A 16774-nucleotide genomic window follows, 5' to 3' on the forward strand; every position below is an offset into this window, starting at 1 on the left:
TGTTGTGCAAACGTTTATCATTCTTCACCCTTTGAATGAAACCTTCTAAAATCAGTCTTTGGAAACCCCTGTTTATGTACACTTGCATAGAAAGAGGTGATTTTGAAACATTGCCATAAAACCAGTCCGTGATTTTGTCTTTCATGTCAACTCATGTGTCAAATGCGTGTAACCATTTTTGCATTTCTTATATTACTTTATGAGGGAGTAAAATATGATGTAACAATAATGCGTTTTGAGAGGGGCAGGGGTGTGGCTTAATGGCATTTAAACACAATCCATCGAGTAAATCATTAAGTTAGAAGCTTGGTCTCGCAATAATATCATCTCAAACTACATTTTTTGCACCATCAATCCATTTTGTATTAACTGCTTCCGTTTGGGTCTCATTTGGGCCAATGAATTTGTCAAAGTAAAAGCCCTGGAATTTGTCACAAATTGGCCACTGAAAAATAAAATGGCTTATTTCCTGTTTGATTTTAGGCATGGGTCCTTCAGACTTTGTCATGTCATCCTGTCATGATGGGTATGCCCACCCTATTTTATGTTTATCGGTCAAACAAAATGTTTTTGAACTTTTCAGGGAGTGAGGTTTTGGACCCCTAAAATCTATTTTTAACAGGATAAAAACACTTGTGGAAATACAATCTTGGTGCATGTCGAGGCCAGACAAAAAGTGATAATGATTCCTAAATCTCAATAAGAGGAACTGCAAAACTAGTTACATCCTCACATGGGAAAATAAGACAAAACTGCTTTTACAAAGTTAGAAGACTCATATTTGACAAGATATACAAATTTAACATTTTGTTTCATTTGTAGTTTTCATACTGGACCGCATAGTATAATAATTAAATGATGTGAAAGACAATTGTAAATAGCACTGCGATTTATCCATTTTGTTTATATTGTACTTAATTGAACGGTGTTTGTTGTTTCTTTTTTCTTCTTTCTACCTACATTCTTGCTGCTGGAGGCTGTAAATTTCCACAGTGTGGGACAAATAAAGGATATCTTAATCATATTCATTCATGTTTCTAAAACTTGGCGAGTAATAACATTTATAAGTTGGGAACGGTTTTTCTCCATATTCACTAAATTCCCACCTTTTCTAATCAAAATACTGCTTTATTTTCCACAGCAAAATTACCAACTGTATTTTAAATACCTCACACTAACTGATTCAAACCATTGTAGCTATATTCAGCTCATTCCGGATATCTTGTGATTAATTTTGGTCGCATTCTACATCCAACCAAAACAGTTAATTCCACAGCATTTCAGTTCATCTTTCGTATTTGCAAGCAATTTATTTTTGAAAAGTGTACCAAATGAATTGGCCGCCGGCTGGTATGGACAGTGGATAGATGAGTCGAGTGCGCCCTCTGCTGTTCTCAAAACGTAACTAAATTTTAAAAAAGACTGGCAATACATACAACACATTGTATAACAGTAAAATATCAAATCATAATCACATATAGACGGTAATTGGCAAAACAGCCGATTCTGGATAACTAAGTGCGTGTGCGCGCGATTATACAATCACCCACACTCCTCCCTTCTGCGTGTCGTGCGCGCGCCTGCAAGCGGATCAGGGTCGTCTGTCAAGAGTGTGCGCGCGCGCGCTCCCTGCCTCAGACGACCTGCATTTGACAACAGCAGTAGAAACAAAACCAGCAGCTGCTAAGGTAAGCAACACTCTACGTCATAAATAGGCTACTCCCACCATCATCTTATATCCTGAGAATATTATGCTACGACAGTGTAAAGAGGATTTTTTTTATTGTGGGTTGGGGGGATGGAGAGTTGCGGTGTTGAGTGAACATGGCGCAGGCTCTTGTATTGCCCATCCGGCGTTAACATACCCCGAGCCATCTGACATTAAGTTTGCGCAGTGTTTTTGGGGTGGAGGGTGGGTGCACTGCGGCAACTGCAGCAGTGACGCTACTGGACAAGAAAGGGTGAGGTTGTGTACAACCTTGCTCTGAATGTCGAATACTTGGTTGATTAAAAAATAATAAAGAATGTCTACTGCAGTGATATTCCGAGAGCGATGGCTGATAAAATTGATTTTTTGAGGGGGTGGGTGGGGGGCGGGGTAAACATTGTTGCCAGCGAGCGTCAGCACAGGGACAATAGCGTTGAAAAATCACTGGTAGGGACGGCTGGATGGAATGCAGAAGGGAAGGCTGTACACAGTGAAGCTTTAAGATACAAGTGTCTTGATTTCCAAGTTTTTCAAAATAGGAGACGTAGCATAGTCATTCTTGCGGAAAAAGCAAATATTTGAGATTAGGGTGTGGTTCAGACCTCCACCACTAGATGGTGCCAGCAAACTTGTCAATTGAGATTGCTCTCCTTGCAGGGGAAGGACAATATCTGTTGGTGGCGCTCATGCGCCATTAGGTTGGTTGCATTTCACCCCCACTAATTACACTATTAAACACATTTTGCATGATTAAAAAAAAAATTATCGATCCTGGTAAACTTTCTAGATGGATTTTTTTTGCATCAATTCCTAATCTGTCATAATTTTTTTGTCTAGTACATCAGGGTTCAGAACAATAATATAGGCAATATGTGTTATAGTATTTATTAATTAATGGTTAGGTTTAGCAACAGATCAAAGTTTAGCCATGTATTGTTAGTAATCCATCCCCCCAAAAAAAGGATAGTGAACTCACCGATTCTACGTGCCACGTTTGCAGAAGCCCAACTGAGCCTTTCTTGACTTCAGCCTGCATTGTCACTCATCATGGGCAAGGAGAAGGTCCATATCAACATCGTGGTGATCGGTCACGTGGACTCGGGCAAGTCCACCACCACGGGCCACCTCATCTACAAGTGTGGCGGCATTGACAAACGGACCATCGAGAAGTTTGAGAAGGAGGCTGCCGAGGTAAGAACGTGCGAGATGATGCCCTGCAAAACCCTTTGAAGGGTTTTTACGTCCGATACGCAATTGTGGGTATATAAATACTTGGGTCTCTGGGAATGCCTTATCAACCATTAAGTGTGATATTAATCAACTAAGTCTTAACTGCCTTTTCCAAAATGTTGTCTGGTGAGCTGCAATGTTAACACAGATTAGCATTCGCTAACAAAGAGTTTCCTTGATGTCTTCCAGATGGGGAAGGGGTCGTTCAAGTATGCCTGGGTGCTGGACAAGTTGAAGGCCGAAAGAGAGCGTGGCATCACCATTGACATCTCGCTATGGAAGTTTGAGACAACCAAGTACTACGTGACCATCATCGACGCTCCAGGCCACAGGGATTTCATCAAGAACATGATCACTGGAACCTCGCAGGTAGGCAACGTGTGGACCAAGTCACCGAGTTGACCGGCGTTGCGTCGATATTCCAAACCGTCTCTCGTGTTTTAGGCCGACTGCGCCGTACTGATCGTAGCTGCCGGCGTGGGGGAATTTGAGGCTGGCATCTCCAAGAATGGGCAGACCCGGGAACATGCCCTGCTAGCCTACACGCTGGGCGTGAAGCAGCTCATCGTGGGAATCAACAAGATGGACTCCACCGAGCCCAACTACAGCCAGAAGCGCTATGAGGAAATTGTCAAGGAAGTCAGCACCTACATCAAGAAGATAGGCTACAATCCGGACACCGTGCCTTTCGTGCCCATCTCTGGCTGGAATGGCGACAACATGCTTGACGGCAGCCCCAATGTATGTTAAAAACATTCACTTCGTGTCCTGCTGCGTTAACGTACCGTACGTCCGTTGATGTTTACGGAGTTTTCGGTGTTGTAGATGCAATGGTTTAAAGGGTGGAAGATCAACAGGAAGGATGGCAATGCGTCGGGGACCACGTTGCTTGAAGCCCTGGACGCCATTCAGCCACCCACGCGGCCAACAGACAAACCTCTCCGTCTGCCCCTTCAAGATGTTTACAAGATTGGAGGCATGTCAAGCACTTCCAATATGTTGTGTCCGCACAGCGCCGGCCAGTGATTCCCAAACGCATTAATTGTGCCGTAAGAGATCAGAAATTGGCCATCCATTTATCCATTTTGTTCCACATACCTGGGGTCAGGTCAGGTCAGGAGCTAAAACAGGCAAGAGGTCTCTTTCCCCAGTCACTTCGTCCAGTTCTTCCAGGAAGATCCAGAGGCATTCCCAGGCTAGCGGAGAAACAGTCTCTCCAAAATGGAGTGGATTTTCCCTGGAGCATCCTCCAGGTGGGATGCATCTGAAACACATCACCAGGGAGGAATCCAGGAGGCATCCTAAAGAGATGCCCGAACCACCTCATCAACCCCCTCTCAATGCGGGGGAGCAGCGACCTTGTTGTGCTTTTCAAGTCACAAGGCATTCAAACCGCTTCACAGCGGCTCCTCGTTCACAGACTGCGCAGGGCCACTTCGATCGACATGGTCACAAGGGGATCAAACCCACAGGCTCTGGATTGGGAGACCAAAAAGTGTAGCTCGATTAGCAATTTTGCAATAAGTTGCAGACATATCTCATATTTGACGCAGTTTTCTCTCCGCTTAGGTATTGGCACCGTTCCTGTCGGCCGTGTTGAAACGGGCATCCTAAAGCCCGGCATGGTGGTTACGTTTGCCCCAGTCAACATAACCACCGAAGTGAAGTCGGTGGAGATGCACCACGAGGCGCTCTCTGAGGCCTTGCCCGGTGACAACGTTGGCTTTAATGTCAAAAACGTGTCCGTGAAGGACATCCGGCGTGGCAACGTGGCTGGCGACAGCAAAACTGATCCACCGCAGGAGGCTGCGAGCTTCACTGCTCAGGTGGCTCTTAATACTATTGTTATTTCCAGAAGACCCTTTTTACATTTCAGGGAAAAAAAACTGATGTATTTTTCACTAAAGCTATAATAAAATGGTAAATATAACTGGAACAGATTAAATCTATCTCCATTACTTTATGGGATCATTTCAATTTGTGAACATTTTGGGTGCCAAAAATTCTGCTTGACCACATGCTTTGCCGTCGATCGTGTCTGCAGGTCATCATCCTTAACCACCCAGGCCAGATCAGTGCCGGCTATGCCCCAGTTCTGGACTGTCACACGGCTCATATCGCTTGCAAATTCGCTGAGCTCAAGGAAAAGATTGACCGCCGCTCCGGCAAGAAGCTGGAGGACAATCCCAAATCTCTTAAATCCGGAGACGCGGCCATCGTTGACATGACTCCGGGCAAGCCCATGTGTGTTGAGAGCTTCTCTGAGTATCCCCCACTGGGTAAGTCTCAGGCGAACGACTAAAGTCGCAATTCTCAAAACATGGGATTGAAAAAATCTGACATTTCGAGTTTCAAGATGACAGTCTTCCAAGAACAGTAACATTTCTTCAAATTGCCTTGGCCACAATAACAAGACTTGTGATTCCGTGGGAACTTAAAAAAAAAGTTCTGTTGTCCGCAGATTGCTTAATATTTCTTTACTAACCTGACTTGCAGGTCGCTTCGCAGTGCGCGACATGCGACAGACGGTGGCCGTGGGCGTCATCAAGGGTGTGGAGAAGAAAGCCTCCACCACCGGTAAAGTCACCAAGTCTGCCCAGAAGGCTCAGAGGAACAAATGAATGTTGTGCTACGCTGCCGACCCCAGGGTCTCCCAGGGCAGGAAATCAATCATCCAGCTCCATCCCACGATTGGCTGCTTTAACTTAATAACCAACGACTGGTTAATCATCACAATGCATCGAAAAAGCATCCGAAGGAAAGAAAATCACGTAAATCTGATGACTCCTATCGTAGTTGGATGACCCATGATATACAAGATAATAACGCAAACGTTTTAAGTGTGCATTGTTCATTTCATTCATGGCAATGCCATTTCTGTGATAGCGTTCAATTAGGGGTATTACAATCTATCGCCTATGTATAGCTTTCGAGTACAGGTACTGTTTACATGGTGAATGTTGTCCTTTCTTCGTTGTCTTGTTTAACATCATTGCACTGCGCTGCGTATGAGCCCAAGACACGCAGTTGAAAACTACCGTTTGGTCTTCTGAGTAGTAAGTCGGTAGAACGTAACGTTTCGTTGTGGTTCAGCTTTAAGTGGCATTTCAAACAAATGGCATTGTGTGTCCTTTCCAAAAGGGGGCTCCAAAGTAAGCCTCCTGAATTCTTGAAGCACTTTCATTGGCACTTTGCACATGCACTGGAGATATATTTCAAAACTGACTAAGCTATTGCACCTTTACTATAAGATGGCACAAGACGCTTTGCGACATTAAACAAGATTCCACTCAGCATGTCCTCTGTTATTTTGTATGTTTTCTGTGCAACTCAGAAGGATTCCTTCCCCATCCCCAAAAAATAGGACCAAGACTAATCTAAAACTAGATTGGGGCCAAACGTGTCAGTTTTCCACACTAAAAAGCTTGGAGGGGTCTTTAAAATAGAACGTCAAATTAGCATAATCAACCCAGGAACACCATGTCAAGACCCAAAGACCAAGACTTAAAGGAGTCTAATGCAAAGTCAAGACCAGAACTTAGTCAAGGCTAAGCAAAGAGCAAGACTTTGAAACGTCTGCTCTTGATTTTGAGTTGACATCAGCCCAAGTTTAGACTAAGACTGTCAGGAATCAATGCCTATTCAAGTCCAAGACTTTGAGGAGTCAAAATCAAGTCTAAGGACTTCAGACCAAATATTTGATGCCAAGCGGAGACCAAGATTGTGAGGTATCAAGGCCAAGTGGAGACCCAAAATTCTGAGGAGTCAAGGCACCGCGATCGTCACGAGACCAAACATAGAAAACAAGTGAGCTGTGACTTCGAACATCCGAGGCAGATCTGGGTCAGTTTGACATGAATATCAGCCAACAGAAGAGGGCAGTATAACGCTAAATTGACAGATGAATCCGCCTAACTTATTCCACAAGTGCAATATGAACATTTTTGCAAAGAAAACATTGTCCACGAGTTTCCTTTGAAGGACTTATCATGTCAAGGACAATACAATATAGAGTCAAGACCAAGTCATGTATTGTGCAGTCAAGACAAGGACTTGATGGGAGTTGAGACCATGTCAAGACCAAGACTTTGGAGGAATCGAGTCCAAGGCAAGACAGAGACATGGGAGAGCAGGTCAAGTTAAGACCAATGTACAGTGAAGAACAATACCAAGGGTGACCCATTGAGTCCTACAGAAAATACCTCTATTAGAACAGAACAACTGAATTTATAACATTACACCTGTTTATCACAGCTCAGACTCGGTTCTACAGTATGCTGAACCTATTTTGCTTGTGAGGAACAGTGGAGAAAATCCACTTTTTTTTTTGGTTGCTCATTTTTCACAACAGTCATAGGGAACAGCTGTTTTTCTGAAGCTGACGGCAGAATCCAGACAAAAAATAAACATATTTTTAATTATATGTACACACCAAGTGAATAAAACATATTTATTCAACAAAATAGAGAGTGTTAACTGGTTAAGTTACAGCCAAAACAAAAGCTTAACATCAGTTAAGTGGGGTGTTTACAAGGAAAAAGGTAGAAATCAAGAGGCTCAATTCAAGAGGCAGTTTTGTCAAGTAACCAGAATATGAACGGGCTTCGACTAACACCGCAGGGAACAATTATATTTCGTTGCTCTTCATGATAAAATTGAAAAAACTTTACCATCCAATGAGAAATGAAAGCGTCAAACCTACCTTTTTTTCCCACCTAAACAGTCTTTTTGCTTCTATGTGAATCAATTGTGGCCCTTAATCACAAAGGGGTGCCCACCCCTGAGGTTATATACTGAAAGTCTTTTTCGTGGATATGAACTTCTCCTGTGCTCGAAGAACTGACTCACTTGGAAAAGGAAGGCTGATTAGAATCCCCAGGATTGGCCTCGATCTCTGCCCTCATGTCGTTCACCGCGTCGTCTGTCTCGACCGCCTTGGCCCCTGGGACCAGGAAACATCTCCTTCTCCCTCTTGTGCTTCTCGTATCTTTCCGCCATTTGCACCAACTCCACAGGAACGTCCTGCAAGGCCCATTTACGTTGAGACCCTTTTGTGAGATGCGACTGTCGCGTCGCTATGAGCTAACCTGCCCCGATCGCTCCAGGATGGGAATCAACTCCGGTGCCATCCTCCAGTCTTCCCTTGTTACCAGTGTAACAGCGGCTCCGGAGCGTCTGGAACATATAAATGTTGCTTAAAAAGTTTTAAAAGGCTCTTTTTTTTTTTTGTCGACCAAAGTGCTTTTCCTGGCTTCACCCGGCTCGTCCAGTCCGGCCCACGCGGTGGACATATTCCTCGATGTTTCGAGGAAAGTCGTAGTTTACAACGTGCGTGATGTCATGGACGTCCAAGCCGCGAGAAGCCAAGTCGGTGGCCACCAGGATACGAACGCGACCTAAAGGGTTGTCAAAATACAAGACTTAATCACCAGATATATTGTCAGTCATTTTTAAAGTTCCGTCTCATTTTGTACTGGATCAATGATGAGGTTGGCTTTTATTAAATTGACAACCAGTGGGCGGAATTTCTCCATCCCAGCAACAACCATACATCGCTCCGGACTGCAAGTCGTACCAGCCAAAAATGACGTCATGAAAAGAACAAATAAATTGCTCCGGAGTAACAGTCGAATTATTGTAGGGAAAATTATTTTACAAAAACCAAGACCAGGAACTGTAGAGCTCGGACACGTACCCAAAATTCTCATTGCTCAATCATGGCGACGTTCGGAAATAAGCTCCGAGTGAGCACTGCTTCACTCCGATCGTTCGGAAACTCAAAGTGCTGTCCAAATGTGCATTTTTCATCATGGTCCGTAAAAGATAGCAAAGATGTTCAAAGACCGTTTTTTTTTAAACTCATCTCAAACAGTTCTTCTTGTCGCCAAGAAGTTGTGAAGAGGTGCACGATCTACTAAAGCAACCGCACTGCTCACCTGTTGGCTTTGATATGATTATATTATATACATTATATATATATATATATATATATATATATATATATATATTGCACTTACTGTAGCTGAAAATTCATTCATGTCATGGCATGACATGCATTTATCAGATGAATCAGTTTGCACAATAAATACCAGACGGGGATAAGCGGTACACAAAATGTATGTTCCATTTAAGGCAAGGCATTTCCTCTTCTGTGGTTCACCTTCTTTAAAGTCCTTGAGTGCCTCCTCCCGATCATACTGCTCCCGGTCGCCATGGAGACTTTGCACGGACAGACCGTGAAGGGACATGTCACTGGACAGGTCATCGCAACTGCGGAGAGATGGCATGATGTTTAATCTACCAGTGTGCACCATTTTAGCTCAGCATAAACATGGACACATTATCAATTGTCTTGAGACTTGCCATTAAGTTTTCTTACAGACAGTATATGCAAAACAGTCACATGGAAAACACCCAATTTTAAACCCCAACTCTGACTTGGCACTCTACTTTAAAAACCTTAACTCTGGTTTGAAACCCTGACCCCGATTTGAAACTCTTAACCTTGGCTGGAGAGCCTACTTTGAAACCTCTGAGCCGCAAACTTACACGATCTTCTTGCCGACAAATATGAGGACTTTATCGTCAGGCAGCAAGTTGGCGATGAAGCCAAACAGGTATGGCTTCTTGTCTTCTTCATGGACGACCAGCACAGTCTGCTGCACCGTATCGACAGCCTGCCACACACGTGACCAGTTCATTGATATTCTAATGATATGGTTATAACAGGGTATTTTCTTTGTTTAGTTTGGATCAAACACGATATGTTCTAATCTTTGTAATGTTAAAATGATATGTAGTGAGCGTGCTTGACACGTCATCATCACTCACTGCCAAGTCCAAGGTGCCCACATAGACCATGATGGGATTCTTGAGGTATGATTTGGCCAGACGTCTCACGCCATTAGGCCAGGTTGCACTGAAACAGGTCACATGGTGCACGTACGATCAAATATTCAACATATTTGGGTGATTTAAATCGGCAAAGTAGCATTATCTGGTGGTCACTCCCTGAAATGTATTTAATTGAAAAAAAAAGCCTTACAATATATTTTTTTAACCATTCCCAATCAGTATAAAAATCACATGTTGTATTACAGCACATTTTCGAGGTTGAGACGTTTTTTCAATGTTTTAATACCTTGTCATGACAGTTTGTCTGTCAGGCCGGATGTCCAGCAGAATCTTCATGATCTGAGGCTCGAAGCCCATGTCAAGCATTCGGTCTGCTTCATCCAGGACCTTTTTTAAGTGATTAGACATGTCAATATACAACAATCATAAAGGAAAGGACCTAAAATGTTGGCTACAACCCAAAACAAAAAGACGCAGGTGGTGAACCAAGTAAGTGATGGAGTGCAGACTGATGAACTCGTTCATTTGTAGATCGTTTAGTCGTCCCGGAGTAGCAATGACAATGTCCACGCCGCTCTTCACCAAGTTGATCTGACCCCTTCTGTCACCACCGCCGTAGATACAGATGCTGAGAGATGACAGAGACAACACAACTCAGCCTAATGTTTTTGGTGACATAGTGCTTCCCGATATAACCGCACGTTGTCTTCTAAGCGATTTTGAATGAATGTGTAATGTATGTCAATTGTTTTTTAAATGACAATTAACCTTTTTATTTTGTAAAAAAATAATACTAATAATAACACAATCGCACCCGTGAGGGAATGCAACATCAATGTGATTGTTATAGTACTTATTTATATGGCAAAGGGGTTCACTGTATTGTATGGCAAGGTGCTAACCTTTTGTAGCCTTTGTAGCGATACTTGCTGCACTCCTCTTCAATCTGCAAGGCCAGCTCTCTGGTCGGAGTCAGCACCAACATGCCGGGGCCTTCGCGCTCTGATCGAGGTCTACAAACAAATACGTGTCAAAACCAAATCGTTGGGTTGTGCTGAGGCTTAAGAGCCCATATGCGAGGTGCGCATGTGAAAAGATGTACAAATGATGTAACAGAAGCGCCATGTCGGAAGAAGTGATGGATTTATTGCGAAATAAATTCATAGGTTAACTCCCAGGAATAGGTAGTTCCCCCAATTTGAATTAGGAATCGATTTAAATGGTCATTTCCAATTTTGAACGCGAGAGGGCGCCAAGCCAATTCTAAGTGGTTGTCCTCACATGGGCTGTCCGTCCATGTGGATGAATCCAGGCAGCAGATAAGCCAACGTTTTGCCCGTTCCTGTCTGAGCAATGGCGATCAGATCATTCCCGCCAAGCAGCACAGGCCATGCCTGCGACTGGTGAAAACAAGAAACATACCAGAAAGGAAGGCAAGAGTAAAAGATGACATTCCGACAGTCTGTGCATGGTTTTTCAAGATCAGTTCACATTGCATAATTCCGCAAGTCATGTTTCAATATTTTTGGAAATCAAGAAAAAACATTTTTTAGAAGATTATTTTTGACGTTTAAAAAATATAAAAAAATAAAATAAACCATATGGGTGAACAAGTAAGCTACAGGAAAAATACCCAATAAAAAATGTGTGTTCTGCCCAAGGAGTATTTTTTTAAAGCAAAATAAAAATACTAAATGAAAATTTTAAAAGACCTTTTGAGTAAATATACATTTTCGATGCCCTCCAGGGATTGTCTGATATAATAATTACACGGTGTACAGAATGGGCGCTGTATCTGACTGTCAAGTGACTTTAAAGACTCAGTAGTTTTACTTTGAGTTTTATGCATAAGTGCAGAAGTCTACAGATGGAGACGAGTTTACACCTGGATGGGGGTTGGTTTAACAAAGCCGACCCGATGAATGTTGTCCATAATTTCTGGGTAAAGCTCAAAGGCCTCCAGAAAACTGCGGCAGGGATTAGGGATGGGACGTTTTTCGCCGCCATCCACCATGTCATCCACAAAGATGTTGTTGTTTTCTTTCCTGTCGGGAAAATGTGACAAAAGATATTCATCTAGTGCACATTTGCACACACACAAAAAAAACTATAAAATTCACCTCCAATCACAGACTTCTTCAGCAGTGAGGAGGGACACGCTTTCAGCCTCAATGTAGAAATTCTTCTTCAAGGGTGGTAGGTCTGCAAGATTATCACAAATGAAAAAAAACAACAAATCCAGCCCCTCGTTTGCCAATTTATTAAAAATAAGAATTATAATAAGGCCAGTTAAAAATAATTATTAATCTTGGTTATCTTATTTTTTTTTTAATTTCGATTGACCTATATAATGTCTTCATTAAAAAAAATAAAGACATTATATAGGTCAATCGAAATTAAAAAAAAAAAAAAACCAACCACCTTACGGCCACAACTCAGATTGGCCGCCTCAACAATAGAGGCACGGAACATGGTCCACTCGGACTCAATGTCCCCCGCCTCCCCCGGAACATGGGAAAAGCTCTGTCGAAGGTGGGAGTTGAAACTCCTTCTGACGGGGGATTCCGCCAGACGCTCCCAACAAACCCTCACGATACGTTTGGGTCTGTCGTGGCGGCAATCCCCGTACTCGCTGGTGGACACCAGCAGTAAGGGATGCCGTCAAGCTGAAGAAAGAGTCCTATCGAGCCTTTATGGCCTGTGGGACCCCAGAGGCAGCTGACGGGTATCGACTGGCCAAGCGGACCGCGGCTTCGGTGGTCGCCGGGGCAAAAACCCGAGCGTGGGAAGAGTTCGGTGAGGCCATGGAAGCCGACTTCCGGACGGCTTCGAGGAAATTCTGGTCCACCATCCGACGTCTCAGGAGGGGGAAGCAGTGCACCACTAACACTGTGTACAGTGGGGATGGGGCGCTGCTGACTTCGACTCGGGACGTTGTGAACCGGTGGGCAGAGTACTTCGAAGACCTCCTCAACTCCACCAACACGCCTTCCTTGGAGGAAGCAGAGTCTGAGGACTCTGAGGTGGGCTCTCCTATCTCTGTGGTTGAAGTCACCGATGTGGTTAAAAAGCTCCTCGGTGGCAAGGCCCCAGGGGTGGATGAGATCCGCCCGGAGTTCCTCAAGGTTCTGGATGTTGTGGGGCTGTCCTGGTTGACACGCCTCTGCAACATCGCGTGGTCAACGGGGAGAGTGCCTCTGGATTGGCAGACCGGGGTGGTAGTCCCTCTTTTTAAAAAGGGGGACCGGAGGGTGTGTTCCAACTACAGAGGGATCACACTCCTCAGCCTCCCTGGTAAGGTCTATTCAGGGGTGCTGGAGAGGAGGGTCCGTCAGGAAGTCGAGCCTCAGATTGAGGAGGAGCAGTGTGGTTTTCGTCCCGGCCGTGGAACAGTGGACCAGCTCTACACCCTTAACAGGGTCCTTGAGGGTATGTGGGAATTCGCCCAACCAGTCTACATGTGTTTTGTGGACTTGGAGAAGGCGTTTGACCGTGTCCCTCGGGGAGTTCTGTGGGGGGTGCTTCGTGGGTATGGGGTACCGAACCCCCTGATACGGGCTGTTCGGTCACTATACCACCGATGTCAGAGTTTGGTTCGCATTGCCGGCAGTAAGTCGGAACCGTTTCCAGTGGGGGTAGGACTCCGCCAAGGCTGCCCTTTGTCGCCGATTCTGTTCATAACCTTTATGGACAGAATTTCTAGGCGCAGCCGAAGCGTTGAGGGGGTCTGTTTTGGGGGCCTCAGTATTTCATCCCTGCTTTTTGCAGATGATGTGGTGCTGTTGGCTCCTTCAAACGGGGCTCTCCAACTCTCACTGGAGCGTTTCGCAGCCGAGTGTGAAGCGGTTGGGATGAAAATCAGCACCTCCAAATCTGAAACCATGGTCCTCAGTCGGAAAAGGGTGGAGTGCCCCCTCCGGGTCGGGGAGGAGATATTACCCCAAGTGGAGGAGTTTAAGTATCTTGGGGTCTTGTTCACGAGTGAGGGCAGGAGGGAGCGAGAGATCGACAGGCGGATCGGTGCAGCGTCTGCTGTGATGCGGACGTTGTATCGGTCTGTCGTGGTGAAGAAGGAGCTGAGCCAAAGGGCGAAGCTCTCAATTTACCGGTCGATCTACGTTCCAACCCTCATCTATGGTCACGAGCTATGGGTCATGACCGAAAGAACGAGATCCCGGATACAAGCGGCCGAAATGAGTTTTCTCCGCAGGGTGTCCGGGCTCTCCCTTAGAGATAAGGTGAGGAGCTCGGTCATCCGGGAGGGGCTCAGAGTCGAGCCGCTTCTCCTCCACATCGAGAGGAGCCAGATGAGGTGGCTTGGGCATCTGATTCGGATGCCTCCTGAGCGCCTCCCTGGTGAGGTGTTTCGGGCATGTCCCACCGGGAGGAGACCCCGAGGAAGACCCAGGACACGCTGGAGAGACTACGTCACCCAGCTGGCCTGGGAACGCCTCGGGATCCCCCGGGGAGAGCTGGAAGAAGTAGCTAGGGAGAGGGAAGTCTGGACTTCCCTGCTAAAGCTGTTGCCCCCGCGACCCGGCCCCGGATAAGCGGTAGATGATGGATGGATGGATGGATAAAAAAAATAAAAATAAAATGTATATATTGTTTTATTTTTATTTTTTAAAATAAAATGTATATATTGTGGCGGCCCGGTGGTCCAGTGGTTAGCGCGTTGACCTCACAGTGCTGAGGTTGTGGGTTCGATTCCGGCTCCGGCCTCCCTGTGTGGAGTTTGCATGTTCTCCCCGGGCCAGCGTGGGTTTTCTCCGGGTGCTCCGGTTTCCTCCCACATTCCAAAAACATGCATGGGAGGCTGATTGAACACTCTAAATTGTCCCTAGGTGTGAGTGTGAGCGCGAATGGTTGTTCGTCTCTGTGTGCCCTGCGATTGGCTGGCAACCAGTTCAGGGTGTCCCCCGCCTACTGCCCGAAGACAGCTGGGATAGGCTCCAGCACCCCCGCGACCCTTGTGAGGATAAAAGCGGTTCGGAAAATGAATGAATGAATGAATGTATATATTGTCAGCGCAAACTCAAAAGTACTATTTTTTTTTAATGTATTAAAACAAATACATGAAAACATTTCTGAATAGATGACAGTCAACTAAAATCAAACGGGATTCTTTTTATATAATTTAAAACAATACATTAAAATGTAAATAAAGCTGTTTTGAAACTGTAAACCTATTTCTAATTATATGTACAGTATTAAAAAATATTACTCCAGTTAAATGTAACTCCTTTATTAAGCACATTTATAAATCATCAGCTGTTTGTGTGCGTGGGTGTGTGCGAATACTGTGGCGACTGTGTACCAATTTCTCACCTTTCCATTTCATCTCTTCATATTTATGCATGTTCTCCCGAATGTTGCTCCAGTCTATGGACACATGAGTCGGGGCCACCTCAGATGTCTGTAACTGTGTGTGGGACCACACAGAGTCACCTCCTACATTGCCTCCTCTTGCTTCTCTTCTTCCGTAGCCTCCTGGGACATTGATTTGAATGAATAGCCCATAAAGAGCTAGAGTTTAAGTCAAGCGAAGATTCCTGAACTCACTGCCATAGATTTGAGGGTTCCCATTGGCCAGCAGCTCTTCTATCATCTCTTTGGCCTTCTGCTTGATGGTAGGAGGTCCAAAGATGAGCACCTCCGCCCCATTTTCCCCGTCGTTGATCTATGATACAGAGTAACAGCAGTTAAACCCCAAGAACAGATTGCATCTAATGATGCTTTTAACTAGGGCTGGGCAATTGTATGAGTGTAACAGTAATTTAAATGCGATTATTTCTGGTATAGTCAACAGTGTTGAGAGGGAAGAAATTTCATCTGTGATGTATGTTACACATACAGCACATTTGACAGTAAAGTTGTACCCAATCCAATCCAATGCGGGTAAATATAACTTATGTTACTCCTTAAAGATATAAAACAACGGGCTTTATTTTAAATGGATATAAATTAGACGATTGTCACACAATAATCACCACAGACATGACCATTTAACTTGCCTTGATTCTTGCACCACTATTCTCCTCCAATTCACGTTTTTTAGCTCCTCCGCGGCCTTAAAACAGAAATAAAGTTGTTTAGCTAGGCTGACGCTTACCAGAAGTGGTCAAAGGGCGAGACATATTTAACATTTTTTAAAAATTCATCACACTCAACAAATACACAACTCCGAAACCGATGTGCGGAAGGCTTAGCCAAGTAGTAACATCGCTAGCTAACTTTACTGGTTGAAATGCTAAAAAAAACTTACTCGCGCCGTAATTTATCTACATTTTGTTCATTTTAGGTCAGAGTTAAATCATACCAATTATCCTCCCAACCAAGCCATTTTCCACGGTGATAGTGACAGGTGAATTCGACCTATTAGACCCGAATTGGCGTCTGCCATCGGGTCCTCGTTCGTTGGTCCGGGAAAAAGAGCGGCCATCGTTTCCCCGACTTTTGCCTTCGCCTCGACCGCCGCTCCGATAATTATCGCCTACATTCTCGCAAAACGCTCCAATTTTGTTCCTGTTTCGCACACCGAAAGAGATATTTCCAGTAGGCGTCCATTTGGCCGACGTTGGTTGTGGCACATACTCGTTTTCGTCCTCTTCCCAATCCGACATTTTCAAGTTGTGCTCAAACCAAGGAGTTGTCAATCAAGACGACGCCTTCAATGACGTTTCGGAACTTTCCCAATTTCACCAAAGGTAACACAGCCGTTGATAGCTTTGGCCTTGACAATGTCAAGTTGACATTGACGTCTCCTTGCTAATCTCCTCTCGCTCATGCGTGACAATCGAGTTTCTTTGGTTTTTTTTGTTTTGTGACAAAACGGCAGTTGCACTTCGTGCCATGTTTTAACTGCTCAAATGGAATTTAGAGGCGTGAACCTTGGTGAAAAAAAAGAAAGAAATACAATTGCAATCGATTCGCGAACGGTTGTAACGGTCCGAATCACAACTTTGTACCCTACTTCCCAAA

At 44.6% G+C, this 16774-nt stretch overlaps 3 protein-coding genes across 4 annotated transcripts in view; 1 reads left to right on the forward strand and 2 right to left on the reverse strand.

Annotated features, from left to right (window-relative positions):
- Window positions 1-16774, reverse strand: part of pno1 (partner of NOB1 homolog) — a 139477-nt gene that overhangs the window by 38980 nt on the left and 83723 nt on the right. The gene's annotated exons all lie outside the window — the stretch shown is intronic.
- Window positions 1526-6231, forward strand: LOC127610260 (elongation factor 1-alpha 1). The gene is made up of 8 exons (XM_052080205.1): window positions 1526-1688; window positions 2709-2899; window positions 3128-3307; window positions 3383-3679; window positions 3764-3914; window positions 4508-4764; window positions 4983-5217; window positions 5435-6231. The coding sequence occupies exons 2-8, from the start codon at window positions 2756-2758 to the stop codon at window positions 5557-5559; spliced, it is 1389 nt and encodes a 462-aa protein (XP_051936165.1). The 5' UTR covers window positions 1526-1688; window positions 2709-2755; the 3' UTR covers window positions 5560-6231.
- Window positions 7289-16530, reverse strand: ddx43 (DEAD (Asp-Glu-Ala-Asp) box polypeptide 43). 2 transcript variants are annotated; one of them, XM_052080175.1, is made up of 16 exons: window positions 16113-16530; window positions 15808-15863; window positions 15356-15473; window positions 15122-15283; window positions 11914-11995; window positions 11679-11838; window positions 11075-11193; window positions 10696-10806; window positions 10280-10421; window positions 10080-10180; window positions 9770-9857; window positions 9488-9615; window positions 9099-9208; window positions 8196-8334; window positions 8026-8113; window positions 7289-7960 (listed from the first exon to the last, which is right to left on the reverse strand). In XM_052080175.1, the coding sequence occupies exons 1-16, from the start codon at window positions 16414-16416 to the stop codon at window positions 7805-7807; spliced, it is 2064 nt and encodes a 687-aa protein (XP_051936135.1). In that variant the 5' UTR covers window positions 16417-16530; the 3' UTR covers window positions 7289-7804. The 2 variants fall into 2 exon arrangements, with proteins under 2 accessions (XP_051936135.1, XP_051936136.1); XM_052080176.1 differs by lacking the exons at window positions 7289-7960; window positions 8026-8113; window positions 8196-8334 and adding an exon at window positions 8354-8849 and having other exon boundaries at window positions 8990-9208.

This window comes from Hippocampus zosterae, chromosome 11 (genome assembly GCF_025434085.1).
Source record: "Hippocampus zosterae strain Florida chromosome 11, ASM2543408v3, whole genome shotgun sequence".
Classification (NCBI taxonomy): domain Eukaryota; kingdom Metazoa; phylum Chordata; class Actinopteri; order Syngnathiformes; family Syngnathidae; genus Hippocampus; species Hippocampus zosterae.

What these genes read in the sequence shown, in the direction of transcription:
- LOC127610260 (XM_052080205.1), top strand. Translation starts at nt 2,756, where the DNA reads ATGGGCAAGGAGAAGGTCCATATCAACATCGTGGTGATCGGTCACGTG. An exon ending in CTGCGAGCTTCACTGCTCAG is followed by an intron (nt 4,765 to 4,982) that starts GTGGCTCTTAAT and finishes TCGTGTCTGCAG; the next exon opens with GTCATCATCCTTAACCACCC. An exon ending in CTCTGAGTATCCCCCACTGG is followed by an intron (nt 5,218 to 5,434) that starts GTAAGTCTCAGG and finishes CCTGACTTGCAG; the next exon opens with GTCGCTTCGCAGTGCGCGAC.
- ddx43 (XM_052080175.1), bottom strand. Translation starts at nt 16,416, where the DNA reads ATGTCGGATTGGGAAGAGGACGAAAACGAGTATGTGCCACAACCAACG. An exon ending in GAAGAAGTCTGTGATTGGAG is followed by an intron (nt 11,839 to 11,913) that starts GTGAATTTTATA and finishes TTTTCCCGACAG; the next exon opens with GAAAGAAAACAACAACATCT. An exon ending in ACTCAAGGACTTTAAAGAAG is followed by an intron (nt 8,335 to 9,098) that starts GTGAACCACAGA and finishes ACAACCCTTTAG; the next exon opens with GTCGCGTTCGTATCCTGGTG.